Source organism: Juglans regia, chromosome 7, assembly GCF_001411555.2.
Source record: "Juglans regia cultivar Chandler chromosome 7, Walnut 2.0, whole genome shotgun sequence".
NCBI classification, from domain to species: domain Eukaryota; kingdom Viridiplantae; phylum Streptophyta; class Magnoliopsida; order Fagales; family Juglandaceae; genus Juglans; species Juglans regia.
In genome coordinates this window covers 12,231,827-12,250,645 of record NC_049907.1, presented here as the reverse complement: position 1 = coordinate 12,250,645, position 18,819 = coordinate 12,231,827, and the positions used below count along the sequence as shown (strand labels likewise).

Below are 18,819 nucleotides of genomic sequence, written 5' to 3'. Positions count from 1 at the left end.
TTTTCTCAAAGCATAACTTAATGGAGACAACTAACTGCATAACTACAGCTCAAAACAATGTTTATCACAGTGAACCACGGTAGGTAAGATGGGTCCAAACCATGCATGCTGCCAGGCAAGGTGTTACATCGAGAAGGTGGAATTAATAGCGCCTAGCTACGTACGGCTCCACAGCAATATTTCTTAACTTGCTGGTGAGAAATCAATTGATTAACTTTATTAAAATAATCAGTCCCTTTTGAAAAACAAGGCCAGAGAATCATATCTCGGTGGAAGCTAGCTAGGTAGAATGCTGCTGCTGATGCTTTTCTTTGAATTTCGAAGTTCCTAAAGCAAATGCCATATAATTGGACATATATTCTGTTTTCACTAACTTCCAGGAAACATCAAAACATGAGGTTCGAAAGCTTAGACACCCTTTACCCTACAATGCACATCTGATGAGTAATAGATTCTCTTTATTCGATGAACCCACAGAGTAACGTCGCCGGCCATTTTTAATAAATTTGCTGTGTGTCATACTCTTTTGAAGACATTATTCTGATGCATTAGCAATACGTCAAGACAGCACTGATCACCACTAGCTTTCTGCTGCCTCCACAATCATTTGAGGCAACTTTTTTGTTATCTTAAGCATTTCATCATGCATACCTTACAGCTACCTAGCTTTAACTCAATAAGTAATAATACATTCATACATACATACATACGCACAGCTATTTTTATAGTTCCTTTCCGACTTTGTTTAGGAAATTTATATAGAACTAAAAATCTAAATGAGATGAAAACTCAGACAGTTTTACTTCCTGGTGTCCAAACTATACACTCAATGCTTAATGGAATTCAAGCATAAGATACAAGCAAGCTCAGTACTGGAATTAATACCTCCCGCACTCTCATATGACGCATTATATTTAGTCCTTAAGCGATAAAGAACGTGATTTGGGTATATTTAGTGGGAGTAGTCCACAAGAGATGTAAATCATGATTGCTAATGCACTTGCAATTTACAATAATTCGTAGCCAGTGATAAAAATAGATGTACGTTTTATGTATCTGGTAAGGCTATATTAACATATATATTAACCATAATAATTTACCTTGATCTTGGATACTTGAATATATAGTTATTAGGTGGCAAACCTTATTTTACTACTAGGTTGAGTTGTGAATCTAATTATTAAACATGTTTTTTTTATAAGCAGCTTGCTCATATAAAATTAAGTAGAAAAAACCATAATCCTTTTATATTCCGCTGGATATTGATATATCAAATCCTGTAAACAACACACACACACACACACATATATATATATATAGGACTCTGATCATTTTCACTTGCCAGATAGTACTGGAAGCAAACCAGTGCCATTAGTACCAAACAATACATGATCACTTGTAGCCCCCTCTACTTATGACTTAGAAATAATTTATGCTATTATTATTATTTATTATGGTTGTTAGTATTATTTTATGTGTACTTTTATGTTATTATTTTATGCTAATTAATTAGTTAAGTATTTTCCATCATTTTATTTAAGGTATTAATTTTTGGGATCCTAACTAGAGTATGGATATTTTATTAAGCTTTAATTATTTTATGTTAAACAGAAAGGGTTGGAGTTTGGACCCTAATTACTTAAGGATTTTAGGGTTTAAGTTATTGGGTTTAGAGACTAACTTGAGATGAATATGGGCTTGGATGATGGCCTAGCTAGGATCCATGAGTCAAGCCCATTATGAGTGTATCATGACCAAGACCCATGAAAGGAACCCAAGTTGAGCTGTATGACCCACAACTCGAATATTGGTACCACGCTTGTGAGGGCCTCTTCAACATAAGGGGACAGACCACCAATAGGGTTGAGTGGGAAAAAAAATGAGGAACACCCCATTGGATTGGTGGAGAAAATAGTTACGAGTGCTACAAAGTACAGCTAGTCTAACATATGGGTGATCAAGCACCTTGTAGAAGGCCTAGCAGATACATCCCAGAGCGAAGTGGAGATGAGTGTCTTGCCCCATGGTAGACGAGCTAGCAAAGTCGTCTGTCGTGAAGGTGAGAACTTGGAGCTAAGTCGTCTGACGAGAGAAGAGCTACTCGCCCAAAGCAAGCAACAGTGCAAGACAAACTGGGGCAGATATGGGAGCTTTCTAGAATAACACGGAAGAGTTCAAAAGAGTGGCAATGACGTACGCAGAACCCCACAATCCATCTAAAGGGTTGCATTCGAAATGGGTCTACTGAAGGGATTATGACTTAGGAATTCATATCATTTGAACTCAAAGGTATAGCCTGATGCCATGAGGAGAACCTCCATTCAAGGAAGGGCTGAGGAGTTGGAGAACGGTAAAGAAATGCGAACCATGCCCTAGTCGTCTGTCTCTGTTATCCTGCAGTACGATAGTCAAGGCTAAAGGACTCCTATCCAAGCAAAAGTAAGTTAGAAGGCGTCTGGCAGTCCCGTCCTATAAAAAGGATTTGGACATGGGACAAAAACTCACTTTTGAGATCTTAAACAACTAAGATCTTGCGAAGTTGGGTTCTTCAGAGTAAGCAAGGAGCAGCACAGTGAGGTAGCAAGGGAAACTTGATGTTGTGAGGTAGGTTAGCTTCTAAGACTAGACTAGGGAATATGAGGTCAATGTTGTATATAAGAGGCATTTTCATTTTTTGTAGCTTTCCCCTTTTTTAACATGAATAAATTTGTTCTAATCACTATGTTTATCTTATGTTCATATTCTGCTTTTTCGAGACTTTGAATAGAAGGCCTGTATTAATATTATACAAACAAGATCTAATCCCTGTAGAAGAAGAATTTTACAAGATTCAACCTGTCCAATATGTGGAAGGTCTGAGGAAACTGTTGAAAATATATTGTAGGAATGCCCATCTGCACAAGATGTATGGAGTTGTGTTGTACAACCAATCAAAAAAGTAGTTTTTCTGTATCAATTTCAAGGACATATTCATGAATCTTCTGCAGATATTGGAGAAAGAGGACATGGATTTGATGATGGCAAGTACTCGATTTATATGGCTTCAACGCAATGATTTCATTTTTAGTGATTTCTTCCAATATCCAAACCAGTTCGTAATACAAGCAGAAGAGTCTCTGCAGGTGGACAACATTGTGTAAAAGCAAATTGGAATATTGCTTTAGATCAAAGAGGGAGGAGTGTGGTTGGTATTGTTATTTGAAAGAGAAAGGTTCTTTGGTCACCTAAAACGCTTATATAGTTGTTATGTTCTGCATAGAACTCGTTCATCAGATGGTGGAAATAGAGGAAGATGCAAAACAATTAATCAATGCTATCCAACATGATGAGGAGTCTCTAGGCAGCTGTGGCCACCTTACAAATGATACCAGAGTTCTAAAGTCATTACAAACTGGGAAGATATCTCGTGTTCGAAGATCTGCAAATGAAGTGGCTCATATTTTGCAGAAGATGCTCTAAGTTTTACTTCTGATAGAATTCTTATGGGGGATGTACAAGCTAATGTCGAATCTTATGTAATTTACTTTATATGAGCAAAGACTGATCCATAACTAAATAGACAAAAATTCAAACATATAACATAACTTTGATGAAGAGATCGAGCATTGCTTCAACTCTAAACAAAATATTAAACAAACAAATCTTGAACAATTAATCTGCAAATCAGTTCGATTTAGTTGCAAACATACTACTAGAAATCATTCACTAATTAAAGAAAAAGATGGTTTAAGTACAAGGAGTTTTGGGATTCCATGCAAGGATCGACTGTGGAGAGCAAGGAAATCCTTGTTTAGACAAGTCTCCAGAAGAACCTGTGACCTCTACAACTTCTGCAAGAACTTTTGGCTGCTGATTCAACAATCGTTGCTGCTCAGAAGCCTTCTTGAGTAATTCTCTTCGGTCAAGAAATTGATATAATGTTTAATACAAAGTAGGTTAAGGTCTGCAGCTGGTAACATTCAGGTAACACAACAAACACAGCTGAACTGCACAAGCCGGCAAATGGGTAGAGAGATGACACTGAACATTATTAGGCTATGCTTAAAAAAGTCATCCCCAGTTCATTCGGAGGAGATGAATCAGTTAAGATGACGAGTCCAATGTATAGAAAAGAGCGAAATAGTGCATAAAAAGTTGTGTATTGTAATGTAAATATCACATTTTTTTCATAGAAATGCCATTTATTTTTTCAACGGATGAGAGCTTTTGCTTTCTGTGATGCTGCATGCGAATATCTATAAGAAACTTGGCATATGTAAGAGTTCTTAAAATTTTTAAGATTATAAATACACCAGGAAAGGATATTCTCTTCTCCAGCCCTTCTCATTTGCCCGATCTATCTGATTTTGTAACAAAACCAGCTCTCTTTCAATTCTCTAAAAACATGTGTATAAGATGTAGAGGATCAGATAATGAAGACCTAGTAGCATAACAAATCATTTGATTATAAGACCAAAAAAACCTAAATAGATGACAAGCTAAAGTATATATGCAAAAGACAACATTTCAGGTGCAATTAACAATGTATGGATAAAGCATTGCAAACTTCACTAGATACAATTATAGAACAAGGGATTCATTTGCATTATGAGCTTCTTCAACAACTAAAGATTTAACGAAGATGAGATCATACTATCTCATCATATTTCATTTAATCTTGTTTTCCATGAAAGAACCAAATATATTGTAGATTGTCATTTCAATAGAAGAATATACTCGGTGGAGATATATATCTATACCATTCATGAAGTCTGGAAACAAATTAGCAAACATTTTACCAAGCCTTTGTGCTTGATTGGTTATTGTTTATTTGTTCCAAACTGTGTTTACATGATATATATGCTCCAACTCAAGGGCAAGAGTTAAAGTATATTTGTCTTAAGGAATGTATATTGGCATTAAGGAAAATATCATTATAATAAATGCTAGGTCAATTATATTGATGATTGTCAGATATTATAATAGAATGTTGAGAGGAAGTTTTCTCCTTTTTTTCCCTCTATCTTGAGCAAGCCTTATTCATATCAGATCCCAATCCCAAACACTGAAATCAAAGAAAGAGAGTCCAACTTCGGCATTTTATTGAATGGAGTCTCAGAAAAATACATTTCACACCAAATCACAGCTTTTCTGCCTGGAAATTTTCTTTATTTCTCCAATATGCCCCTTCTCTCCTCATGATTAAAACCCCAATTGAAATTCTCTCAAAGAAGATATGAGAAAAGAATATTGCTCTGACTCGGAAGACCCAAAAAAATCAGTTAGCAAGCTCCCCAAAAGGAGCTATTCCTAGGCAGTTATCCGTCCTTCCAAACTTAACCTATGATTAGTCCTCTTATTTTTTGGAATATTAGGGGAGTTCGCACCTCCCAGATGCGCTTGAGGAAAATCATAAAAAAATTTAGACCTAACGTTCTTGCTCTGGCCAACCCCTTTATGCTAGAAGATAAAATTACAAATTTCTTGGGGAGGTTCAATTGTGATTTGTTTCTCACCAATGAAATGCAATGTGGAAAAATTTGGTTGTTGTGGAATTCTGCCGTCTCTGTTCATTGGCTAGCTGGGTCCAGCCAGTTCCTCTCGATGAGAGTTGAGGAGAATGGACATGCGTATGCTCTTACTATTGTGTATGCTAAGTGTAACCAGATGGAGAGGAAGAAGCTTTGGGAGGATCTGGAAGCGGCTATAGAGTTGGAAATCTTCCTTTGGGTTGTTTGTGGTGACTTCAATATCATCAAAAATGACTCAGACCGAAGAGGGGGTCAACCCCGCCCTTTTGCTGCGATGGAAGATTTTAACATGTGCATTCAAAATTGCGGTTTGCTGGAAATGCCCCACAAAGGATCACGGATGACTTGGTGTAATAGGCAAGCTAGTTTGTCTTGCAGCTAGGCCAGGTTAGATCGATATCTCATTGAATCTAATTTTCTTAACAGTTTTTCTAATGTCTTTTATCAGGTCTTAGCTCGTACTACTTCCGATCATTCTCCGTTGGTTATTCAAATGGGTGAAGACCCTTTTAGGTATGGCCCTTGTCCTTTTCGTTTCCAGTATATGTGGACTGATCATGTAGATTTTATTAGTGATGTTGAGAGGGTGTGGAAGCAAGAAAGGAATGCTTTTGGTCTGGGTTAAACTAGCTTCTAAGCTGGAACAGGTTAAGGTGGCGTTAAGGGATTGGAATAAGAATGTGTTTGGGAGGTCTGATATTATTATTAGAGATTTAGAACATCGTATTGAGAGTCTGGAAAATAGTCTTCAAGTATGCCACAACACTGATGATGACAATGATCTCATGGCTTCTAAGATGGAGCTTTTAACTTGGATAGGTAGAGAGGACACCCGTCTGTCGCACATGGCTAAGAAAAGCTGGCTGAAAGATTGAGGTCAAAACTCAAAAAATTTTCATGCTTATCTGAAAGCTAAGAATCATAAAAGGGTGAATAATATGTGTCCAGTTGATGGTACCTTACTAGATTCCCCTTTTAAAATCCATCAGGCTGCAGTGGATTATTTTACTCAATTTATGGGTGTTGGGAGCTGTAGAGATTTTCCCTTGTTAAGTGATTTGATCTCTCATGTGATCATTGAAGATGAGAATTTGGCGCTCTGTAGAGCTCCTTCCCTTGAAGACATTAAGGGGGCTCTGTTTAGTATCCCTATCAATAGCAATCCAGGCCCGAATGATTTCGGATCAGGTTTCTTTAGGTTCTGTTGGGATTTGGTTAAAGATGATCTACTAGAAGCCATATCGGACTTTTTCCAAAACTATTCATTACCTAGATTTTATACTGCCTCTTTTATTGTCTTGATCCCTAAGGTGGACAATCCTAAAGGGTTTGACAAGTTTAGACCCATTAGCCTTTGTTCAGTGATTTACAAAATTTGTGCTAAGATTATTGTGAGTCGTATGACGAACTTGGTAGAAAAGATGATTTCTTAGGAACAATGGGCCTTTATTCCTGGTCGTAGTATCTTTGAGAATATTAGTGTTACACAAGAAATGGTCCACTCGATCCATAAACGCTCTAATGGGGGTAATGTGGTTGTTAAGCTTGATATGTCCAGGCTTATGACAGAGTTGATTGGAATTTTTTACTCAATGTCTTGGATGCTTTTGGTTTTTTCCCCAATGTTTGTAAACTGATTAAGTTGTGTATTTCTACGCCGTGGTATTCCATCATGATGAATGGTACGTTGTTGGGTTTCTTTAAAGGGGAACGTGGGTTGCGGCAGGGCAATCCTCTTTTGCCCTATCTATTCATCATTATGCAAGAGGTTCTCTCTCTCCTCCTTAAGAAATCATTTGAGAATGGTAGAATTGGTTAGTTTACTCAAGCTAGAGGCACCCCTGTAATCTCTAATCTTATGTATGCGGATGACATTGGTATTTTTGCTAACAGAGGCAAGAGATCCTTGAGGAAATTGATGCAGGTTTTAACTCTTTATGAAACTTGGATGGGTCAAATTCTCAGTAAAGAGAAGTGTGCTATTTATTTTTCCAAAAAACTTCCTCTTCATAGGAAGTCTTCTCTTCTTTGCACTACAGATTTTTCTGAAGGGTCTTTTCCTTTTAAGTATTTGGGTGTTCCTATTGTGGATGGGAGACTCAGAGTTAGTGACTTTAGGGATCTGCTTGGTAAAATTAATAGGAAAATTGCGGGTTGGAAGATGAAGTTGCTATCTGCTGGGGGGGCGAACTATTCTTCTTCGCCATGTTCTCTCTAATATGGCCACTCACCTCCTGGCTGTTCTTAAGATCCCTCAAACAGTGATCCTGGCTTTGAATAGGCTTTTGAGCTCCTTTTGGGGAGCTTCTGATGGGAAAGGTAAAAGGAAATGGATCGCGTGGAAAAAAATTTGTAGGCCTACTAAGGAAGGTGGTCTGGGTATTCGGGATTTTGAAGATACCCAAAGGGATTTACATTCTAAGCTGGCTTGGCGCCTTATTAAGGGTCAATCCTTATGGGCGAATTTTTTCTGGGGCAAATATGTGCGGGGTAACCATTTTTCCCTTCTGGATCCTAACAAGGGTACTCAGTTTTGGAAATCTATTGTTTGTTGTATTCCTGATGTCTTATCTAACTCTAAGTGGATTGTTAGAGAAGGAAATATTTCCTTCTGGTTGGATAATTGGGATGAGAGGGGGCCTCTGAGTAATCAATATCCTATGATTGAGAATCATTTTTTAAAAATTAAAGATTGTTGCCTCAGAAGTGGGTGGGATTTCTCCTTATTGGAGAGGCTTGTAGGTCACCAAAAAGCTTCAGATCTATGCCATTTTTTGGAAAGGAGGAAAGACGGGACGGACATTTTAATTTGGTTGAAGGAAAATGTGGTAAATTTTCTACCAAAAGTGCTTGGGATTGTACCTGAGCCAGGGAAACCCCTCTAACTTGGGCTCAGTGGATTTGGCACACCAACATTCCTAAGAAAAATTCTATTATGATGTGGAAGGCTATTAATAATTGCTTGAGTGTTGATAAAAAGATTAGAAAAGTTGGCATCCCGATGGTTTCTAAATGCAATTTTTATTCCTTGGGTCATACGGAGGATTTAAACCATGTGATTTGCACTGGTGAGTTTGCTAGGAAAATTTGGCATATGGCTACTATTCACATAGGTGTGCAAATGGGTGTTTTTCATACTTGGAACGAGCAAATTAACTTTTGGTTTTGTCGAGCGAGCAAGTCTTCTCAGATTCGCATTATTTTCAGGTTTCTTCCCTCTATTGTTTCTTGGAAAATTTGGGAATGGCATTGTAAAGCTAGGTGTGAAGATAAGGTTGATACAGTTGAGTCGGTTTGGCAAGTTATTAAGTTTTGGATCCATAGGAGTATGCTTCTGATCATGAAAGTTGCCCGAATTTCTAACAAGGATGTTGCTATTTTAAATAGGATGGATATCCCTGTTCTTTTACCTAAGTCTAAGCCGACTCGTGTGGTGAGATGGATTAGACCTCAACTAGGATGGGTGAAGCTTAACACTGATGGAAGTAGTTTGGATAATCCTGGGCCGGCCGGTGCTGGGGCTGTTGTTTGTGACAATTGCGGTAGGCTTAGGGTGGCTTATTCTACTTATTTAGGCCAGGGTTCCAATAACTTTGCTGAAATGAGAAGTATTCTAGAAGGGATCAGGAGGTGCTACCAACTTGGGTTTTCTAGGGTTGAGATTGAGACGGACTCTCAGCTTCTTGTTAATTGGATTATTAAAGGTGAATGTAATATTTGGTATCTGGAGGAGTACTGGGATGAACTATTCTCCTATCTCGACTACATGGACTATCGTGTAAGCCACATCTATCGTGAAGGAAATGTTGTGGCTGATTTTCTTGCTAAAAGGGGTGCTGGGGGCTTAGACATGGAGTGGTCTGCTGACTGTGATAATCTCCCTAGTCATTTAAGAGGTCTTCTTAGGATGGACATAATTGGTATTCCTTATATGCGTTGTGATTAGGATGTCTGGTTTTTCTTTGGCCTTTTTACGAGCACTTGGTTTCTTTGTTCTATTTTTCTTGCAGGTTTTGATCCTAGTTTTGGTCCTTGTTTATGAATTTATGAGTAATTTGTATTTTGGTTGGAAATTTCAGCTCTGGGTTACCTGGGTTATGCTTATTTACCTAAATTGTAATACCCAGGTATCTGCTTGTAACCACGATTTTTTTCGGCCAAAAGTGAGGGTTTATCAATAAAATTGGAGTTACGTCCTCTTCCTAAAAAAAAAAAAAAAAGTGTAATCCATAACAGCCTCCTCATCATTTCTTTCTCCTCTGCCTCATGGAAACCATCATCAATGGCCTGCACTCTCTCATTGGGCTTGGGTTTAAAGGAATGGACAAGATGTCAAAAATCGTAGATTTAGACAACCAATGGCAAACCAAATGTGATTGATGGAGCCAATTTTCCCAAGCAGTTGGTTCTCGAGGATTTTGGGGCTCCCTCTTGTATAATGTGATACCCCCATACTGATTAATGAGTGTAGGTGCTATATGGGATCCCATATTGCTTGAGGGAGAAGTTCTTGCCATTGGCTCTGTCCTAACTAACTAAATTTTTCAGTCCCTATAGTGACAAACTTCTATCAGTAAAAGCAAGAAAATGTAGGAAATGGTTTTTGACCATTTCATGTTGATGTCAAGAATAATTCTTGCAGTTTTTGATTGTAATACGATTAATTGAGTTGCACAGATTGATTCAACTGAAGCAAATCAAAACTTCAGGGATAATATTGTTTGAATTAAAATCTCAATGACCATGTTGACCGCAATCACAAACTTCAAAGATGCAAAATATGTTAAAACCTTTATACTTAATGTAATTATTAATATTAAATTTACCTATCAAAAAAATTATTAACATTAAATCAGGACTACATACCTGCTTCATTATATCTGCATGCAGACTTCTGGCCTTCTGTTCAAGTTCCACCTGTCAAACAACAAATCCTGGCTCAGATTTAATTCCCTATATTAAACATAGAAGGTAATGCAACAAAGAGAGTAAGAACAAGAAAATCCAATATCTTAATTTTTTTTCAAGAATAGTCATTATCTCAATGTTAATAGAACAATTCAACCACAAGTTTCCCGAGTCTCTCTCAACAGTTCTGGAGTTACAGTAGGACCTAGAAGATGGAATCTTTGAAAACAGTGTCCCACATAACTAAAGGTTGCTCTAGTCCTTGGAATGAATTTTCTGGAGAAGGCTCCATATGAATTATCCAAGTGTTTACTTGCTACAAGGACTATATGTCATTAACAAAAGCTTACAGTCTGCGCATTAGAAGGCATCCCAAAACTTCTAAAATTGCCCAACAGGTATAATTTTAGCAATTAAAGGCACTAATTTTCCATTATCTAAGTAAACTTTTTTGTGCACTCAACAAATAAAGGAAAATAAAGAGTAACTTTCTCACACAGCTATTCAATTATCATATAGAGCCTTTTCACAAGATGCTGGGAAGGTTAAGCAGAGGTTAAGAGCAGGAAAAAGAACAATAAACTTTTATCCACTTGAGGCCTTATTTCTGATTTTCTTGAATGATATGGTTGAGGAAAGAAACTCAGATCAACGAAGGGGTCATTCTTTTTTTATCAATAAGTGAAGAAGGGTTTGTTCTTTGAGCAGAAAAAAATTAAATAAAATACAGCGAGAATAAATTGGCATTACATCCAAGTAGTTATAACTTCTAGAACATTTATTGGGATAATAGATATGGTTTTTCATAGCTTTTCCCTCGAAAATCCTATTATGCCAAGATATAGATTTAGAAAGGCGCTGTAAGGTTTTTCCATATCTATTTTTTAGCAAATTTTTATGGGACTTTGGAAAAACCATCAAGATCAAATAAACTATTGTAAGAAGAATTTCAAAGTCAGTTTCGGTAGATGTAATTTCATTCTAGCTAAGCACTTTATCCAGAATTTCTACAGTTTTCTTTAGCTGTTCCTGTTCTTAAAAAACCATGTTAAAGAAGTAGAATGATTATTTCAGTACATATACTAGTCATTAATACATACAACAGTAGGTTTTCTAAGCAGGCTGCTATTCATTTTTTGCCGCAATTCATCACATTCCTCCTGCAAACAAACCACACGGTTAGTAACACAAATGCTGTGCTAGGTATTTGTGATCAACGGAATTGATTCCAAACTAGAGACTCTATTTGATGCAACTGTTCAAAGGAACATTTATTTCAAAATGGACAAATGCCTGTTTCTAATATATTATCATGATTATTGCAATAAAGTAACTGATTTGTATGATTTTGAGTCTAATATATATATACATACATATATATATATATATATATATTTCTTTTCTTTAAAATCTTGCTTTGTTATCGAAATGAGGGAAAATGAGGAACCTTCAAAATAATTTAGTTACCTCAGTGAAGTCAGAATCAGACAGCATAGATATGTGAATGTCCAATGGTACACAGGAAGCTTGCAAGAGAATTTCACTGCTCATTTTACCAGCAGCTAAGGTTTCTTTTATGCCTGAGGAGACAAAGTAATCAAGAAAGTAAAGGAAGAAAAAGAGAAGAAAATAAATAAATAATCATCAACATAACCTATTTTGTATGAATCCAAATAATTCAAATAGTAACCAAACACATTTAGAAAACATCACAACCATGCTAGCAGTCATTTTGCCTTGTAACAATTACCTGTGACTTGCAAAAGCTGGTGAGAATTTTTCTGCAGATAATCTCGGGGGTCTGCTTTGACTTTTACAAAACTTCCCACTACTTTGCCCTCAAAATTTTCATGGTCCTTCAATAGCTCCTCCACTAAGCTCCTCCGTAAGTAGACAAGATTTATATTCTCAGCAACAATAGATGCATAACCGGTCTGTTGCATAATAATCTCAACTTCCACTTCTGCAGATTTTTTATCTGAGCTCAGTGTTCTCTGCCTCTGACATGCTACCATAAGATTTTCACTTTTGTCTTCCAAACTGCTTCTATCTTCCTTCTCAATTCCATCGTCTTCGGATTGGACCAAGTTCTCAGCAAAATGGGCATCCAGAAGATTAGGTATTCTCCTCTTAGATACTGATTTCTTTCCTAAAAGAGCACGCAGCTTTTCATCACAAATAACCTTCTTCCTATTTTGTGGGTCAAGAAGGTCGTTTTCACGAATGTATTCAGAGATGATACGATCAACATCATATTGTGATAACTGTTTGGTTGTATCTGTACCAAGGGATTTGAGGAATTCAATTAAAGGTTTTGATCCCCAACCTGAAAACTCTAGCACCTTGGGCTGCCTCCTTTGGTAAAATGGCTTATATTCTTCCATATCATACATATCACAATCAGATATCATCAGTTCTTCTTCATCTTCACCAAATTTAACAGAGCCAGAACCACTAGAGAAATATCCACTCTTCTTAATCTTAGCTTTTGCAGTATAGATATCATCCAAAGTCAGTCCTTCTTTTTCCTTTATGATTTCCCAATATTCCTTGAACAGGCACTCGTATGTATCTCTGTCTGTAAAGTCTATCTTGCCCTACAAATCAACAAATATGCAGCTAAATAATAAACGTACAATTAACATGATTAATAGCTCATTAAACCTTAGAATAAATCTCTAGAAAAATAACTGCAAGTTTAAGCAACTTCTTGGTTATATACCATCCATGGACTTTGTAATCTTTTTCATATGACAGCAATAGCTTAATTATTTGATGGGCAATGAACAGAGAGATAATAGATCTCCCTCCCTTCCTCAGTGATTGGTATATTCAGAGAAACTGATTGACAGCAAACCCACTGAATACATATAGATATAATAAGTATACAAGTAATTTTTTAAAACCAATGGACATACAGAGGATCAACTATGGTAGGGTGCACAAGGCAGCCCCACTCACATCCACTTGGGAAACAAAGCAATAACTCACACTGCAGCAGAACCACACTAGCCAGTCACAATCTCACTGAGACACCTCTCTACCCTCCACTCAATTGACAGCAATCAACAACGGACAAACAAAGCAACCTGCACAGAAACCCAACTGACTAAAAAATTGTCAACACTATATGGTGATTCATATCCATCCGTTAGTGCCAAATTTCCATCTCCTCGAAAATTGCACAGGTCAGTTCGTATTGAATTTCCACCTTAACAATAAAGAGAATCAATTGTGCACACCCCTAAGACTTGTACGCATACACATCAATTACAAAGTTAAGCTCAGTAGTCATATTCTTTCGTACTATGCTTGTAAGATTACTGCCACATACCCCATCAGAGTCGTATTCCACCTTTTCTTCTGCTAGTAGAACAAGCTCCAAACACTCGCAGCAGAATCCATTCTTCCCACTAGCAGGAACAAAGTTGGCAGCATTGACGCACCTAGCGCATACAGCATTTGGACAGCAGAAGCAATGAAACTTTGGGGTTTTGTGGCATCTTAAGCAAGAATGACAATCTGATAAGTGAAAACATATCACTTTATCATTTTGCAAGGCAAGTGTAGGATTGAAGAAACAATGAGATAAAAATTCCAGTCAAATAAAAATATAAAGTGGGAAATCACTGTGTTCATTCAATTGTAGGAAGTTTCAACATATAAAGTGATCAGTTAAAAACATGCTAAACAAGGTTTTCCTTTCCATCAACTAATTGGAGTACCAATATGTTCAATGAGCTTATAAAAAAGAGAGAACTCTAGAATAAATAGCATAGATTTTGATAGAAAAAAAAACCACACAATCAAATCTTTTTTTTTTTATTGGCACCGGGTGTCTGGAACAAAGTCCCGACTAATCCAAGGGGTGCACAAGCCCTTGGCAAGGAATTTCCTGCAAGTGCACCTTGGGTAATTCAAGGGGAAATTCTCCCACTCTGATGGAATGAGCATACCTCTTCAACCAAAGCTCTTATCAAATCTTAACATATCTTATTCGAAAAATGCAAATAGCTTACTGCAAGTCCAGCGTTTTCCATTATCCAACAGTGAATCATCCTTTCCCACACATCCAGGATGATAAACTTTCAGGCAATCCCTGCAATCAGTGGATACAATAAAATATTAGCATAGACAAAAATCTCTATTAAGCCATTAAAAATGTCATCATAGAATTCGTCCGGATCCCAACTAGAAGCAGAAAGAAACACACAAATATGCTAATGAAAATCAAGCTGATCCCATTATTTAATTGTACCAAACTCACTCGTTAAGTTTTGCAGAAGATTATTACAGATTATCATATGTACAAAAAGCGTCCAAGCTGTTAATGACCACTCATTAAGTTGCTGGAAAATCTAACCCGCCAAATTCCAAGCTTCTTAATTATGGCATCCCATACTTGAGAAGGGCCCTGCCTTGGTGAAAATTCACATTATCAAAAAAAAACTAATGCAAGATACCATAATCAAATGAGGAGAAAGTGATCTTTGAGACATGATTAATTAGGAAACGTAAAAGTTTCAATAGCAAGAACCCTTTCGCACTCTCCAAAGATTAACCAAAAAATCTGGGTAGGATGGGACGATTCTATAGCAAATAAGGAGAGACTCCCCACCCCATTGCTACAAACTTTCAACAATGCCACAAAGGAAACTCCCATAGGCTTGTCTAGTTTTTACCATTTGCTTAATAAGTACAAGTCTAACTTTTCCAGAAACGAATTGTACGTATTTTGATTATATTCTCAAAGTACTTGTCGCATTTTGATAAGTTCAATGTACTTATTTTTTAATTGCACCCTTTCTAGAATTTTGGCTTTAAATTGGACTATAAATGTGGGTGTGCCCAACAAATGCCATAATCTGAACATGAGTTAACAAAAATGGCCTTGGCTTAGATAAAATAAAAAAGCTCTCCCCCGCGATCCACACCCCCCTGCATTGCAGATCACAATGCCAGGGGACCACGGATAGGCTACCCCCACACCTCAGGGGGTGAAGTCCCCCAGCAACCCTTGGTGGGAGGCTCACCCACCATGGTGGACGGTTCAATGGGATAGAGGGCTCCCCTCCACCTACCCCATGAGATTATTAGATCTTTTTGTAACTTCACCCTTAACTATGACACATGCAAGCCAACAATGAGACTTTTCCTCTGTCTTAATGCCAAAAGTTTACTGAGTACAATTTGAATAAAGAAAACAGTGATTTGAGGGTAAACTCTCAAAAGTGGTAGTTTGAAGATGCAAAGTGTTGTTTTCCCAAATGAATTAGAAAGGCTGCAGAAACAGAATGCTCATTTATAACTCCTTTGCTCCTTGGAGATAGGTTAATCCACAAACATAAAACACAAAAAACCGGTTTTGGGATTTTTTATATTATAAAGTTAAAAGAGGGTTAGAATATAATTTTTTAATATTATTTTTGTTTTGGGATTTGAAAAAGTTGAATTATTTTATGTTTTTTGTTTTGAAGTTTGGAAAATTTATAACAATTAGGTAATGATTAAATAAAAAAGTTGAAAATTTAAAATTGAAAAATATTTATATTTAAACAGTATTTGAATATTGAGATGAGATGAGATGGAACGAGACGAGATGGTTTTAAAGGTTTATGAAACCAAACCAGGCCTTAGCATTTACAAAACCTCTAGAACAATAGAACAAGATTAGAATAGGACACTAGGGTGGTGTAATGAATTTAGTGTTTACCAATACCTTTAAAACATGATTAGAGCAAGGCAATCTCCAGTTTAAGTGGCCATGTGCTTTATTTTGGCAAAAAAGAACAAGACAAAGACGCTCTACCAGAGCATGACCGTAGTAGCACCCTTACACATTGGAGACCCCCTCAAGAGAGGTCTACACAGGCCCATAAAGAGACACTGCTTCAAAGATGAATTTGAGCTGAAGTTTGACCTTAACCCCACCAAAGACAAGTGATACTAAGCTTGTGGGAAAGGATAACGGACAAAATGGCCAAGAAGCACCTAAAGTTAAACATTTGTATCTTATCTTCTTCCAAGGCCTAATACCATCTTAGATTCTGCAGTGTTACCATAGGTTTCATTTGTTTTTTCTCTCCAATTAATTATCTCGAGTAGCTAGTTGAATTTGATTCTATTCGAATACAAAACCACTAAATACATAGCTCAGTCTGGCTAGGAAAATAAGAAAGTACGCCTGATTTCATAGCTCAGTCTGGCCAGGAAAAATAGAAAGTATCGACCAGCGCGCAGAAAGGGAGAAGAAAATAAATGGAACAAGTATCGAGAAAGCTTCCGCCTTTCTAATACCCTTTTTTTCAAACGAAATAAATAAGAGGTGAGTGTTCCGTATTCCCACTGATCACTATCTGCATCCATTAATTTACACGATACCGACAGATAGGTAATGCAATATTATAAACGACTCGTCCAGGAAAGAGACAAAAAAAAATTAACAAAACTATAAAACAAAAAACAAAACATTATAAAATAGTGGCAAACAGGATGCAAGTTGCAACATCAACATATGTACATGCTCACTAATTTGGGTACTCACTTTCCAAAGTAGCCATCCAAAAATACACAGGCGCCCTCAATGCCAATAGGGAAAAAATTAAGAAATTTGCAAAATCAATGAACCATGCGTGAAAAGGCTGAGCCCTCCAAAAACACAAAACCAATGAACTGCAGGCTGCAGGCGTCGCCTTCAGCATAGCACGCAACTATACGACCGACCAGTTCTACAAAGACTAAAATGGCACATGCAAATAATTTCTTTTGTTTAATGGTTAATTAAAAACAGTGATAAAAAGTGGGTTAATTTAAGGAATAACGGCTGGTTTTCCAAACAAGGAATTTTTTCTTTTTAACTTTGATCAGCTTTTTTTTATTCCAACAGCGACTCAGAGCCGGCTTTACAATCGAAATAACACATATTTTAAAAGGACAAAACGTGTATTGCACAGAAAATACAATCCCAGTCCCACATTCTTCACCAACACGCCTACCATAAAGGAAAGCTTTTCGGAACCAGGAAGAAGAGAGAAGAAAAATCCTCACCCGTACTCGCAGATGATTAGCTGCCCACCGTCTTTGCACACGAAACACCAATCCTCTGTTTCGGTCTCTTTGTTAACCCTTTGCTTTCTCTTACACTTCCTCATTTTTCAACTCTTTCTTCCTGCTTAACAATGGGACTCCGATTATGCAGACTCTCCCTCTCTCTCTCTCTCTCTCTCTCTCTCAGTCGCAATCCCTCCTTGGCCTACGGAGTTCGTGTCCTCTTAAAATTGGTAACTTGGGAAAGAAAAAAGAAATAAAGCCTTAAAACTAGAAAGTCGTCCAAACATGTTTGTAACCGAACTACTTTTTCAAAATTCGAAAACCCAAAATACTAAAATTAATTTTCCATAAACCCAGAAAAGAAAATATATTTATCACAGAATTTCCGTACTTCCGTGGACATAAATAAAGAACACGTTGTATTAGTTATGTTTGAGAAGTGAAGTAGTACTGTTTTTTCATAAACAGTTTATTATTATTTATAAAAATTAATTTTTTATTAATCATAATTTACTATCTCATATTTTATAAAAAAAAAAGTAATCAAGTATGAGATAAGTACGAGAATAAATAGTAATTAATGTATAACAAAATTTATTTAAAAATTATTTACTATTATTTTTTTATTTTTTTCACTTATTCACGTATCATTTGATATTTCATCAGCATTCTAATTATATTTAATGTTTTTGTTTTTTTGGACAAAATGTGTGTTAATATTTAAAGTATGTGTTAGTGCATATTATGTTGACAAAGTAACTATAGTTAACGTGACTATAGGTCATGTTAACTTTGGCAACAAAAAAGTAATACAATTTTTCATTATTAATATTACATATTTAGGGTTTAATCTATATTATTTTTCATTAATATAACATATTGAGGGTTTAATCTATATTACGTAGATTTAGTAGCAATTAGGTATAATTAATATGTGATGTATATATAATTAATAAAAACATAAATGATTAATACAAATATAATTAAATTTAGTAGATACGTATTAGTAGTTATTATTTTGTTAAGAGTACAGATGTCATTCGTGCATATAACCTTACTAAAATCGAGAAAACCTCCGTATCAAGCACTCTATCTGATTTGAAATTCAAGATTTAGGGTAATTTTGGAGGCTGATATCATGTCAGTCTATTTCAAAGTAATTACTGATATTAGTTATTATTTTTTTAACTTTGAATTCAAATATATTTTAATTTATTTTATATATTTAAATTTAAATCAATTTAAATCGTCTAATATCGCCTAAATATCCAAACGTAATCTTAGTAGAAATTAGTGGAGGATTCTTAAATGTCACGTGGCAACCCATGTTTCGATCATCCTTAATTAAGTT

General features: G+C 36.3%; 1 protein-coding gene across 1 annotated transcript; it reads right to left on the bottom strand.

The window, feature by feature from the left end:
- Nucleotides 1-3,566: 3,566 nt before the first annotated feature.
- On the bottom strand, nucleotides 3,567-17,689 carry LOC108981329 (uncharacterized protein At5g08430). The gene is made up of 9 exons (XM_018952441.2): nucleotides 17,466-17,689; nucleotides 14,438-14,517; nucleotides 13,753-13,940; nucleotides 12,169-13,015; nucleotides 11,886-11,998; nucleotides 11,519-11,578; nucleotides 10,377-10,427; nucleotides 4,306-4,376; nucleotides 3,567-3,919 (listed from the first exon to the last, which is right to left on the bottom strand). The coding sequence occupies exons 1-9, from the start codon at nucleotides 17,567-17,569 to the stop codon at nucleotides 3,727-3,729; spliced, it is 1,707 nt and encodes a 568-aa protein (XP_018807986.2). The 5' UTR covers nucleotides 17,570-17,689; the 3' UTR covers nucleotides 3,567-3,726.
- Between the last annotated feature and the right edge of the window lie 1,130 nt (nucleotides 17,690-18,819).

Excerpts from the sequence above, each read along its gene's own strand:
- LOC108981329 (XM_018952441.2), bottom strand. The coding sequence starts at position 17,569 with ATGAGGAAGTGTAAGAGAAAGCAAAGGGTTAACAAAGAGACCGAAACA. Across the intron at positions 13,016-13,752 it reads TGGAATACGACTCTGATGGG|GGCAAGATAGACTTTACAGA; the intron begins GTATGTGGCAGT and ends GTTGATTTGTAG. Across the intron at positions 11,999-12,168 it reads CCAGCTTTTGCAAGTCACAG|GCATAAAAGAAACCTTAGCT; the intron begins GTAATTGTTACA and ends TTGTCTCCTCAG.